General features: G+C 28.7%; 1 protein-coding gene across 2 annotated transcripts; it reads left to right on the top strand.

Moving 5' to 3' along the window:
* Positions 1-6322: 6322 nt before the first annotated feature.
* Positions 6323-7905, top strand: LOC116146046. 2 transcript variants are annotated; one of them, XR_004130458.1, is made up of 3 exons: positions 6323-6838; positions 7168-7505; positions 7705-7905. XR_004130458.1 is itself a non-coding variant. In XM_031431460.1 (2 exons), exons 1-2 carry the CDS (start codon positions 6376-6378, stop codon positions 7245-7247), a joined length of 543 nt encoding a protein of 180 aa, XP_031287320.1. In that variant the 5' UTR covers positions 6323-6375; the 3' UTR covers positions 7248-7655. The 2 variants fall into 2 exon arrangements, 1 of the variants encoding a protein (XP_031287320.1); XM_031431460.1 differs by lacking the exon at positions 7705-7905 and having other exon boundaries at positions 7168-7655.
* Positions 7906-14859: the final 6954 nt, after the last annotated feature.

Here is a 14859-nt window from a genome sequence, read left to right on the forward strand (position 1 = left end):
AGATTTTTTTGCTTAAATATCAATGTTAGACGGTAATCCAATTCATGCATATTAGACCTTAAAATCATGATTTTAGAATTATTCATTTATGTTTTTTTTTTTTTTTTTAATTTCCAATATTTGTACCATCATTGCCTTTCAACTTTTTTTATTTGGAATCATATTAATTGCTAATTACTAAAAAAAAAACAAAAAAAAAAAAATTCTCTAATTAGGATATTTTGATATTAATTGTATCAAGATCATGCTTAATCATCATTATATTCAATCTATCTTGATATAATTATTATTAAATGTGCTAAGTAGAGAATTAATATTATCAATTAATTCAGTTATATCCAAATTAATCTTAATCATAAGTGTGAGATTTACTAAATCTTAAAATCGAAATTATAAGTTACGTGTAAAAGACTTTGTTAGACTTAAATATCAATGTGAGATTGTAATCAGATTCATGCATAATAGATATTTAAGAATTATTCGTTTATGTAAATTTTTTAATTTCCAATATTTGTACCATCCTTGCCCTTTGACTTTTTTACTAAAATACAGAAATTCTCTAATTAGGACATCCTGATATTATTTATATTATGATCTTACTTAATTATCATTGTATTCAATCTAATAAATAAATCCGATAGTATTTAAGCATGACCTTGATATATATAATTAGTATTAAACATTTTGATTAGATAATTACTCGCTAAAAAAATGAAAATTGACCATTTTATAGGTATTCATTTCAATTTGATTTATTTATTAAAATCAAATCTCCACCTTAAAAAATGAAAATCTTAAAAGGTGGAGTAAATTCACAGCATAAGATCCATAACTTCAAATGAAAAACAAGGAGATATGTCATAAACCTAATAATAAGAAGATAATTTTGAAATTACATATATCGAGAGATAAGTTTTGAAGAAAAAACAATTGAAAATGAATCTATAATAGTGAAGAAAATCAAGTAGACCCACATGAATAGAATTAACAGTGTCTTATCAAATCAAATCAGATTTCTTTAATTATATTTGTTGGTATTATTTTTGTCTTTTTAGATACACAAGTCCTTGTCCCTTCAGAAGCCACACAATTTGGATCCTCATGAATAGTATTTTAAAGATGCTATATCTACTGTCTCATAAAACCAAGTAAAAATTGGCACATGCTATATATTTTTCATTTTTATCTTATTATAAAGATTTGTTTTTTTTTTTGTTTTTTGTTTTTTTACAAGGGCTATGTAAAAGTATAACATAGGCATCACAGCGTTTTTAAATGTGATGAAAGTAAAATAATAGCATTTTTTGTATGCAATGAAATGTCATTTTTGTTTGTAGTGTTAATATATACAATTATTAATGTCGAATATATCTGGGTTTTTTATTTCTCAAATAGCTTAGGAACAACGATAGGAAAAAGAAACCCATCTAAAAGCATCTTCAAATGATTTTTTATATGCCCAAACTCTTTATTATAAAGAGTTTATCCATAAAAATAAGAGTTCAACATACTCTTTCTCTTTAAAATATAATTTAGAGAGTGAGTTTGACTCTCCACATTTAGAGAGTCAAATTTCACTCTATATCCTAATTTTAATTAATAAACTACAAATTCTTATACATTTTATTTATTAATTTTCTCTCTCATTAAGTCTCTTTCTTAAAAATAAAGAGCATATTCATTAAATTTAAAGAGTCTATTGGATTTGAATAAAAATTGTGTTCTTTATATTTAAAAATGAATAAAGATGCTCTTTATTTATATGTAAGATACTCTTTAAAATAAAGAGCACCATTAGAGATGCTCTAAAGTCTATATTAATTGAATACAAATAATTTTAGAAAAGTTATTAAAAATTATAAGAACACAAAATAAAATACTAATTTTTTTTCATATTAAGGAGTCAGATCCTCTCTTTTGATTGCGAATTGTACATTTGGAGATGAAGCTATAAATAGAGCAATAATACTATACTTATAAAGATTTTCATATAAAATAAAGTGACAAAAAATGAATGAAAGAGTAAAATAAAAAGTTAAACTTATTAAATTTATTATTCTATTCATTTTTTACTACGTCATTTTGTATAAAGGTTTTTGTAAAAAAAATTTATTCCTATAAATAGAGATGTCATATCTATTTAGAAACAGGGTTTTGTCATCCCCAACCGCCCAAATTGTCATCTCCATCAATAATCTCATGGACTTTTACAAAAAGACAAAAAAACAAAAACTACATTTAATTCCTAAGGTACCCTTATCATAACTATAAATATCAATTGATTGGTTTAAATAGCACTTTATAATACACAAGCAATAAGAAAGAAAAAATACTATTTTTTTTAATAATACTATATATATAATTATATATATATATATATATAATAATTAAACTTCTTACAAAAATATGTATAGAAGTGATATATTAAAAATAAATTGAAAAGTTATATATTGAGTTTAACATTTTATATTAACTCTTAATTCATTTTTTTTTTAATGTTGGATTAAATTAAATATATTTTGAAACAACGATTTGATTAGTTTGTTATAAAACATTAAAGGAATCTTAATTATATATTAGGAATTGAAGAGGATATTGCAAAATCTTGTAAAGATATGTTAATATTAGAATTAAATCAGAAGTTATGACTTAGAATTTAAGTAATCAATCATTATCTTAATCATGTGCATTGTTATGTTTAATGAAGGAAACACAAATTAGCAAACAGAAAAATGTGAAAAAAAACCAAACAACGAATATTCAAAAAAATAGTAAATGAAATGATTTAGGCCTTATTTATAGGACATTTGTTTTAAATACTAGCATTTTGATCCTTTGGTTTATCAAAAATTGTTTGACAACTAATTGATTATCATGACTAGGAAATTATATTAAATGATAAAAATACCACGGAAAGAAAAACAATAATTGGACTAAAATGCTATTGCATTATAAGGCTGCATTGAGCAAATGAGCAAGTTCAAATTAATGTAAATGAAATTGCTTAGTTTGAAACATCGTGTATAACAACAAAAGTCCAAAGACCGCCTAATTGACACCAACATATAAATCTCTTTGTGATTCAGACCCCATAACAAAAATAAAAATGTGCTAAACTTTTTAGTATGAGTCGAAATTGTGACGGTTAAGAAGTTGCAACCTTCCAAATAAGAACTGACCGATCCACAAGTATACCATAAAGTTACAAATTGGTGCATGTGAACCCCCTAAAGTGAGATAGGCATGAGGAAAGAGCAAAAGTTTGAACCAACCAACAAAAACGAAACGGTCCCTTCGTAACCTGTCTACTCTTTCACTCAAAGTTATCAGGGGTTTTTTTTTTAAGTTAACCATGTAAGACCGTTTCATATAAAATGCATCCACTATTATTAGAAAAATATTAAATATTCCCTATCAAGGTTTTTGATACTTTTGAAAGGTGTTTTTAATAATTATATCAATCATATAACATTTTTAATAATAACATATACGTTTCATATTAAACAATCTCATAGAGGATAAATAAAATAAACCCTTAAGCAAACACATAATGCACTAGTATTGTTTGTGTAATGCATTTTCTATTATTTTCTAGAAACGTAATCCTGTTATTTCATTATAAATTTTAAGTCAATTAACAATTCGTAAGTAAGACAAGAGGATTAAAATGATAGTATTTGAAAAGAGTATCGTTATAGGAGACTTAAACTATAGGGAGTTAGGGACCCAAATAAATTATCTCATGGGAAAAGCAATAGTAAAAAGATTTTCCTTTCCCCATTGTCCTCCAATGAAAGAAATATATGATGATATTGCTTGGTCTTCACACAAGTCTTCATGTGTTGCTTGTCTGGATGATGATGATGTGTTCACATTTCTTTCATTTAGAGACAAAATCAACACCAATATCAAACCTTTCACGTGGTAGACCCCACCCCCATGTTGTCCACTTCCTATCTGTACTTTCAAACCACCTCGACCTCTACACAAATTACAGCTGTCCATGTCCATCTCATCAACCTCACTTGTATTTTCTATATTATTAATGTTGCATTTACAACATCCTTATCTATTATATCCATTATATCATGATGTAGTATATATTGTAATCACATAAATTTTTAATTATTTTTAATTTTTAATATTATAATAAAATTAATATAATTATAAAATATGACACATATAATATAATGAAAATGATGTAAAAAAATTGTGTAAATATAACATTACTTATATATATATATATATATATAATGTTACACCATCACCTCTTTTCATAAATTTTTTTTTACAATTGTTAGTTTATAATTAGTCAACTGTAATTATCAAGTGAGACTTAAACGAGATCCATAACGAACTGATTAATTGTATGTTACCACGTTAGGATTGTGAAAGAAAGTTTACAAAAACATGTTGTGTAGTATTTTCCCATATGTGAATACCAATTAAAATAAACCATAATGCACACATACATACATCATCAACCTACAGTTATTTTTCTATGTATGTATAATATACATCATCCTATCATTATCATATGTATATAAAAAACATTGATTTTAATATTTTCTGAGAAAGATTTTAATATTTTCTGAGAAAGATTTTAACATTTTAATTAAATCATAGAAAAGGTCAATAATTTTTTTTTTTAAAGATGAGCCAAAATATAATATATGTTAATCATATTAAAATACATTTTTTTTTTTTAATTCAGCCAACCGTTTACACGTACCTCAATAATTCTCTTGAGATCTCAAAGTTAATAACTAGGTAAATATTATAGTGGTTACTCCTATTAGTAACTCAAGACTTATTGAATAATACATTTAAGAATCTTTATCGTATCATCTAACAACCAGAGTGGTTTATTTGTTTCATTTTTCTCCAAGAAATTGCTTGAAAGATAACTCACCTACTTAATTTATTAAGCAAATAACACTCTCTATAATATAAAAAACTTCGTAAAAAAATATCAAAAGCCCAATAAAAATATAAACACTCCCTATAGCACGGTTTTTAATAGTTTTATAAGAGACTCTTTATATTTTTATGGGGGTTTTCGATTTTTTTTTCTAATGACATTCTTAGTAATTATAGATTTTTTATTTTCTAAATAAGAGAAGAAAATGAAAATAAATCTTTAAATAAATTAAAAAAACCAACAAAAATACCAAATACAATAAAACATTTTTATAATCATAATGGTAGGATTAATTAATTTTATTACTATAAAGAGGTTATAACTTAATAGAGATGTGATAACAAAAAATTCTTTATAATTCATGTTTTAGTAGTACAATATTAGGATTTCAATTGATGTTTTAATACTATTAAGATTTCAATTCAACGCTTTAATTGTCTACTTTTAAAACGGATAGAAGATTGTGTCTTGAAACCAGCAAAGATAAGTGTCGTTGATGGAATTGTAAATGCAATTGTTGTCTGGTCAAATTGATGTGAAGCCACAAACTATTGTCAATTGTTTTAATCATAACAAAATTATGCAACAAAATGATGTAAAACCATATATTATTGTCAATTGTTTTAATCATTATAAAATTATGCAGCAAATTGATGTGAAGTTACATACTATTGCCAATTGTTTTAATCATTATCAAATTAGAATCCCGATGTCGATGAATTGCAAGTTACAAATGAAGTGGATGAGGAGAATCAAAGAGTCATTGTAGAATTTAGTAATCGGATTCGACAACTTTATTACACTAATCGAATGGATATTAATATTTTTTTCAGTCATCAAAATGAGTAATACGTCATATATGTTTTAACTAAAGAATAAATTATTACTATAATTAGACAAGAAGATAAAGAAAATAATCATAATGATAATAGTACAGAAATACAAAAAGTTTGTGCCAAAAAGCTCTAAATATATTTGAAAAACTAGAAATATATGGCTTCAACAAGAAGATGTTCATGCTAGCGAGTAATCTACCCGTAAGTTAAAACACATAGTAACAACTCTAAGCATAAATCATTATCTTAAACAACTTTAGATAAATATTTTATTTTATCTTAAACTTTAATGTAATATAATATATTTTTTAGCAATAGACAAATACTTATTACTATGTGGGGGTAACTTTTCTTAAGTCAGGAATTATAAAAATTATAACTTATTATAATATAAAATTTATTTTTATTTATAACTATCCAAAATTAGAAATTGAGTTTTTTTTATGCTATATAGAATTTATTTCTATACGAAGTAGTTTTACTGTAATTATAATAATAAAAAGGATAAACAAATAAAAAAGTGACTTATTTCTGCTGTGGACGCAGCTTTATAAGCACTTCTGGTCCTCTTGCACAAGCACCTTACAGAAACACAGAGAGACAGAAGTTGAAGAGAAAATGGGAGGCTATTCTTCTGATCCCGAATCTTGGATTTCATCTAAGAACTCTTTACCAAACCACCACGAATCCAGATCCTTAAACTTCACACCCCCTCTCAATGGCCTCGATCAAGAATATGCACACCTCTCTAAATTGAGCAGCAGCAAGAGCTTGCCGCCAAGCAAGAAGAAGAAGAACCAAGTCTTGCTTGAGGGCTATGTGGAAACAGAATCTGAAGATGACTTGAAGAGAACTAAGAGTTTGACTGATGAAGACCTTGATGAGTTAAAGGGGTGCTGTGATCTTGGTTTTGGATTCAGTTATGAAGAAATTCCGGAACTTTGTAACACCTTGCCTGCTCTTGAGTTGTGTTACTCAATGAGTCAGAAGTTCTTGGATGAACACCAGAAGTCGCCGGAGAGGACTCCGGTGGCTGAGTCTGTTGCCAGCCCGATTGCTAATTGGAAGATCTCTAGTCCTGGTCAGTGTTTGTGGATTTGTGAAAAGTTCTGTTTTCGATTTGATTTTGTTGTTTTGTTGAGTAAATATTAAATTGGGTTCTTGCAAAATTTTGTAAAGAATTGATCTTTAGGTAGATTTGTGACGGATAAAAAAATGAACTAAACGCATTATGTTTTGTTTACTAGATTGGTTTGATCTTTGGCTTGAATGTGATTTGATTGATTGATCTCTGTTGAGATTCTAGAGTTTATAGATTATCACAGATGACTTTAGATCTCTTTTGTCGTTCTGATTTACATGGAGATTATTTATTGTTTTTAATCTTTTGTGATTTATTTACTTGTCCAGGTGACCATCCGGAAGATGTTAAAGCAAGGCTGAAATATTGGGCACAGGCTGTGGCCTGCACAGTTAGATTGTGCAGCTGAGGCAGAGATTTAGCAACTAATTGATTCATCAATTGAAAAGAAAATGAAAATGACATTTTCTTTACGATCAGAAATCAGAAATCTATTGCCTGGACATTCATGTGTAGCATCTGCTCTGCCGATCTATTCCTGGACAGTTTCTTACTGGGAATGAAATTTTCAGCTGGTCACTAGCTGGAGATGGACCTACCATAACCTATCGAATGATGGGTCGCCTGTAAAGGAGTAGAGAAGAGGAGCAAGTGAAAAATGTCTCAGGTTTGAGATTAACCAAATACCCTTATGAGTCTTGACTAAATTCTCCTGAGGCTAATATATATGTTACTATGATTTTTGTAGTATTCAATACATTGGAAATAAATTGCTCTATTGAACAATGTATTCAGTTCATATTTTTGCTGTTTTTAATTTTTAGTATTGGTTATCAATTGCAACATTGCTGTTGGTTGTTATGCAGTGGTGAGAGTCTCCATTTAGAGCTTCACCAAATAGTTGGAGACCTCTGCATTTGCGGAGGTAACTAATCTAACTGGGTTGATTAACATGACTGTATACGATTAATTCCTCGTCTTTATTATTGCGTTCCATTAACTGAAATTGTTAAACTTTGATACCAACAATTCATGATCGTGCTGATCACTAACCGAGACTTGTGTTTGTCCAGTCTGTATGAATGCCCCAACTGCGGAGAGAAGTGTTGATTGGGGAGAGAAAAGAAGGTGTAGGAGAAGAAGTGCAGACATGTACATCTCTTTATTGATCACATAATTTCTCTCCCAAATTTCATTTCTTGTTAACATGTTTGGGTTAGAAGCAGTTGACTTATCTTTATTGTTGTGAGGATTTGAAGGAACAAGTTTTTGATATATAAGATTGATATTCTCAGTCTTTTCTAACTGATGTTTTGGTCATGTCTAGTATTGAACCTGGGGTAGGAAATCACAGAATTTGAAATGTCGAAACTGGGATATTAGATAAGTCAAGTTTCGGTTTGAGATCTTTGTAACAAGAAACATAAGACCTGTAACATGGAAGTGAAATTTGCGATAGAAGGTTAGATTCAAGTCCAAAGGACAAAGTTTTATGTTTCTGGTCATATTTTCTTTTGATAAGAGGTTAAAGTTCTTTCCTCTGTGACTTCATAACATGTGCACAAGTCACATAATAGTGAAAAAGATGGAAAGCAAGAACATGGAAGCAGTCTAAATAGGCTGCAAAAACAGAGTTTAGAAAGGAAGTTAATGGTATTTAATGATAACTTTTATTCACCAACTGAGAATTCTTCAAGTTGAGACAAATTTTTTATGCTAATTTAGAATTCAAATATTTTGACAAGGTGATTAAATTAATGCGGATTCTTGAATGATGACATATGTTTCATTGTCAAAGAAATGAGAAAGAAATTTCTCCGGACAGAGACTTGTACCAGTTGTCCACTAGTTGCGTGTCAGTCATTCATGCACATTGTACAGCAAAGAATCGTTTTATGATTGTAGTTATCGTTCAAGGAAGAATCCTTTTCACCAAGGAATATTATTTGGCTTAAAGGATAAGTAATAGAGACTGATAAAGATGCCTCATGCAATTCTATTTTTATTCATCAAATTGTTGGAAAATTAAAGTTGAGAACTAATTATTTTTATTTCTTAATTTCAACTAAGCCAATTTTACAAAATTAGATCAAACTATATGATAAGGGGACAATTTATCTTAACGGAAAAATAATTAAGTTACAATAACTTAAACCTTTAGAAAATGGTGAGGGAATAGGTGTTAATTTAACGAATTAATTAGAGTAATATGAATATGAAAATATTTTTCATTTTCCTCTCATACTGGAGGTATGCCAAGAAGCTGCAACCAAGCCCATTAAGAAATGAGCTGAAACCTTGGCCCGGTTGAAGATAAAGGATACAACATGTTGTATGAAGATACATTGAATTATTTTATAAATCAATTTCTGAATACAATTCTTAAAATTAGTGTAAAATTAAAAAAAAAAAAATTAAAAGTCGTTTTCACGGTTTTTTATAAATTTCAATATGAATTTTTTTTAAAAAAATATTGTATAAAACACATTTTTCAATATTAAAAATACTAAAATATAACTTTAAAAATTTGTATGGTATTTTACTTTTTTAAATTACAAATCAAACATTTTTGCTATTTTGCAATTTCATCTCATCGCTTATCAATTTAAAAAAAAAAAAAAAGAGTAATGTTATTTAAGTTCCACCAAAATTTTTAAGCTCCAATAATTTCTTTTTAAAAAAAAATAAAAAATTAACTAATAATTACTCAAAAAAGGGTATTTATTATTTTAGTACAACTCACATATAAAACTCTCTTTCTTTCTCGATACCTTGAACCTTTTATTTTTATCTCTCTTTATTCAAATTTGTTGTTTGAAATTATGCTTTTAAGAACTTTTTTTTATTTTTTTTCTGAAGAGATGGAAGATGAAATTAAACCTTCGGAATACAATAATGATATATATTTTTATTAACGATTCTTATTTTAGGGGTTGCTTTAAGAAATTTAATTTAGCCATTGCATAAACTTGAGAGTTAAAAATACTAAAAAGGGTTTAAACTACTGTTTTATTTATTTTGTATATGTAAGAGAAGAATGAAATGAATATATCACTAATTGATTAGAATGGAAATCAAGAGTTGATTAGAATGAGAAAACTGACTCTGGATTTTGTGGACAAAACAATGTTGGGCCTTAGAGGTCTAGATTCTTTGCCAAAACCCCACCAGGAAAAACCTTACATTCAATAATAACAACACTTTTAGCAAACATCTCTTCTATATTTCTCTCCAACTTAAATCTCCTTACAAATTCAACAAAAAGTAGTGTTGTAATAAATACTGTATATAAAAACTATTATTCAAATTATAACAAATTAAAGGAGGTAATAAAATGATAAAATAATAATGGAAATAAGAATCGCGACTCAACCGGAACGTGGAAAATCATTGAATCAATAAGAATTTTATCTAAGAACAAGTTTAGTTATTTGAACTCTTGCTTATTTATGTTCAATTGAGCATGTTTTCGCTAGTAGTATAATATATATTGTTTATTCTAATTCTTGTTTGTTTCTTGTGTATATGGTGATTGAGAAGCAGGCTGTGTCGTTACTGTGTCACCTTTAATGGTTTTATGGGGATCAAAACGCATGTATTCAGAGCTTTTACTCATGCAGGCCGGTGACTGGACAAGGACTGGTAACATCATGGAACTTTTCTAAGCAAAATGAATCGAAAGTTTCAATAATATGCAATGATATTGTGAGTAAATCTTTCATACCCACATGGTATGTTACGTATGTACAACCACCCAAGGGTGTGTATGTCACGTGCCTTGATGTAATAGTTTTTGATTGGTTTGTTGTACATAGCACGGGGGTATTTTATATTTCGTTTGATATTTTTCGTATTCTTAGAAGGGTAATATTATGTTAACAAACGAATTTTACAAACTTTTTTTTACAAATTCAATGTGATAGTTGATAATTGATTTCTTATAAATTTTCTTGTTTGATGAATTCAAGTTAAACTAATTATCAATTTTCATTTTAAGTTTATAAGAGAAAGTTTGTGAAATTCGTTTTATTAGTCTATCTTTATTATTCTTAGAAATATTACTAAAATATCATTGCATATATCAAAAATATTTTTTTGATACCGTTAGTATTACAACATCGCAAAATAAATTACAAATTAACCACTCATTTTAAAAGCTAATTACACCCTAAAAATATTGGATAATCAATCCAATGGCTCGATCAAGAATATGCACACCTCTTAAATTGAGCAGCAGCAAGAGCTTGCCGCCGCAAGAAGAAGAAGAAGAACCAAGTCTTGCTTGAGGGCTATGTGGAAACAGACTATGAAGACTTGAAGAGAACTAAGAGTTTGACTGATGAAGACCTTGATGAGAAAGGGGTGCTGTGATCTTGGTTTTGGATTCAGTTATGAAGAAATTCCGAACTTTGTAACACCTTGCCTGCTCTTGAGTTGTGTTACTCAATGAGTCAGAAGTTCTTGGATGAACACCAGAAGTCCCGGAGAGGACTCCGGTGGCTGAGTCTGTTGCCAGCGATTGCTAATGGAAGATCTCTAGTCCTGGTCAGTGTTTGTGGATTTGTGAAAAGTTCGTTTTCGATTTGATTTTGTTTGAGTAAATATTAATTGGGTTCTTGCAAAATTTGTAGAATTGATCTTTAGGTAGATTTGTGAGGATAAAAAAATGAACTAAAAGCATTATGTTTTGTTACTAGATTGGTTTGATCTTTGGCTTGAATGTGATTTGATTGATTGATCTCTGTTGAGATTCTAGAGTTTATAGTTATCACAGATGACTTAGATCTCTTTTGTCGTTTTGATTACATGGAGATTATTATTGTTTTTAATCTTTTGGATCTATTTCTTGTCCCGGTGACCATCCGGAAGATGTTAAAGCAAGGCTGAAATATGGGCACAGGGTGCTGGCTGCAGTTGATTGTGCAGCTGAGGCAGAGATTTAGCAACTAATTGATTCATCAATTGAAAAGAAAATGAAAAGACATTTTCTTTACGATCAGAAATCAGAAATCTATTGCCTGGACATTCATGTGTAGCATCTGCTCTGCCGATCTATTCCTGGACAGTTTCTTACTGGGAATGAAAATTTCAGCTGGTCACTAGTGGAGATGGACCTACCATACATATCGAATGATGGTTGCCGTAAAGAGTGAGTAGAGAAGAGGAGCAAGTGAAAAATGTCTCAGGTTTGAGATTAACCAAATACCCTTGAGTCTTGACTAATTCTCCTGAGGCTATATATATGTTACTATGATTTTGTAGTATTCAATAACATGGAAATAAATTGCTCATTGAAAATGTATTCAGTTCATATTTTTGCGTTTTTAATTTTTAGTATGGTTATCAATTGCAACATTGCTGTGTTGTTATGCAGGGTGAGAGTCTCCATTTAGAGCTTCACCAAATAGTTGGAGACTCTGCATTGCGGAGGTAACTAATCTAACGGGTTGATTAAATGATGTATACGATTAATTCCTCGTCTTTATTATTGCGTCCATTAACTGAAATTGTTAAACTTTGATACCAACAATCATGATCTGCTGATCACTAACCGAGACTTGTGTTTGTCCAGTCTGTATGAATATGCCCCAACTGCGGAGAAGTGTTGATTGGGGAGAGAAAGAAGGTGTAGGAGAAGAAGTGCAGACATGTACACTCTTTATTGATCACAAATTTCTCTCCCAAATTTCATTTCTGTTAACATGTTTGGGTTAGAAGCAGTTGTTTCTTTATGTTTGAGGATTTGAAGGAACAAGGTTTTGATATATAAGATTGATATTCTCAGTCTTTTCTAACTGATGTTTTGGTCATGTCTAGTATTGAACCTGGGGTAGGAAATCACAGAATTTGAAATGTCGAAACTGGGATATTAGATAAGCAGTTTCGGTTTGAGATCTTTGTAACAAGAAACATAAGACCTGAAATGGAAGTGAAATTTGCGATAGAAGGTTAGATTCAAGTCCAAAGGACAAAGTTTTATGTTTCTGGTCAAATTTCTTTTGATAGAGGTTAATTCTGTGACTTCATAACATGTGCACAAGTCACATAATAGTGAAAAGATGGAAGTAAGAAAATGGAAGCAGTCTAAATAGGCTGCAAAAACAGAGTTTAGAAAGGAAGTTAATGATAACTTTTATTCACCAACTTGAGAAAACTATTACACTGTCCTCCAATGAAAGAAATATATAATAATATTGCTTGGTCTTCACACAAGTCTTCATGTGTTGCTTGTGTAAATGATGATGATGTGTTCACATTTCATTCATTGAGGGACAAAATCAACACCAATATCAAACCTTTCACATGGTAGACCCCACCCCCATGTTGTCCACTTCCTATCTGTACTTCCAAACCACCTCCACCTCTACACAAATTACAGCTGTCCATGTCCACCTCATCTGCCCCACATGTATTTTCTTTTTCTTTATATATATATATATATATATATATATTTTGTTATATCATCACCTCTTTTCGTTAATTTTTTCTCATAATTATCAACTTATAATTAATTAATTATAATTTATTAAGTGAGACTAAACGAGATCTATAACGAATTGACTAATTACAAACTGTCATATCAGAATTATAAAAAAAAGGTTTGTAAAAAGATGTTATGGGTGTAATATTTTTCTATATGTAAATACCAACTAAAATAAATCATAATACACACATACATACATCATCAACCTACAGTTATGTTTCTATGTATGTATAATATACATCATCCTATCATTATCATACGTATGTAAAAAACATTGATTTTAATATTTTCTAAGAAAGTTTATAACATTTTAATTAAATCATAGAAAAGGTCAATAATTTTTGTTTAAAGATGAGCCAAAATATAATATATGTTAATTATATTAAAATATATATATATATATATATTTTTTTTTGTGATTCAGCCAACAGCTTGCATCGTACCTCGATAATTCTCTTGGGATCTCAAAGTTAACAACTAGGTAAATACTCTAGTGGTTACTCTTATTAGCAACTCAAGACTTATTGAATAATATACTTAAGAGTCTCTATCGTCCTATCCAGCCACCAAGAGTGGTTTGGTTGTTTCATTTTTCTTCGAGAAATTGCTTAAAAGATAACTCACCTACTTAATTGATTAAGCAAATAACACTCTCTATAATATAAAAAGCTTCGTAAAAAAATATCGAAAGGGAGTGTTTATATTTTTATTGGGTTTTCGAATTTTTTTTTTTTTAATGACATTCTTAATAATTATAGATTTTTTATTTTCTAAATAAGAGAAGAAAATAAAATAATCTTTAAAATAAATTAAAAAAACCAACAAAAATACCAAATATAGTAAAACCTCTCTATAGTCATAATGATAAGATTAATTAATTTTATTACTATAAAGCGATTATAACTTAATAGAGATGTGATAACAAAAATTTCTTTATAATTCATGTTTTAGTAGTACAATATTAGGATTTCAATTGATGTTTTAATACTACTAAGATTTCAATTCAGCGCTTCAATTGCCTACTTTTGAAACGGATAGAAGATTGTGTCTTAAAACTAGCAAAGATAAGCGTCCTTGATAGAATTGTAAATGCAATTGTTGTATGGTCAAATTGATGTGAAGCCACAAATTATTATCAATTGTTTTAAATTTTAATCATAACAAAATTATGCAGCAAATTGATGCGAAGACACATATTATTGCCAATTTTTTAATCATTACAAAATTATGCAGCAAATTGATGTGAAACTACATACTATTGCCAATAATTTTAATCATTACCAAATTAGGATCCCGATGTCGATGAATTGTAAGTTACAAATGAAGTGGATGAAGAGAATCAAAGAGTCATCGTAGAATTTAGTAATCGGACTCGACAACTTCATTACACTAATCGAATAGATATTAATGTCTTTCTCAATCATCAAAATAAGCAATACATCATGTATACTTTAACTAAAAAAGAAATTATTACTATAATTAGGCAAGAAGATAAAGGAAATAATCATAAGGGTGATAGTACAGAAACACAAAAAGT

Source organism: Pistacia vera, unplaced genomic scaffold, assembly GCF_008641045.1.
Source record: "Pistacia vera cultivar Batoury unplaced genomic scaffold, PisVer_v2 Contig1146, whole genome shotgun sequence".
NCBI lineage: Eukaryota > Viridiplantae > Streptophyta > Magnoliopsida > Sapindales > Anacardiaceae > Pistacia > Pistacia vera.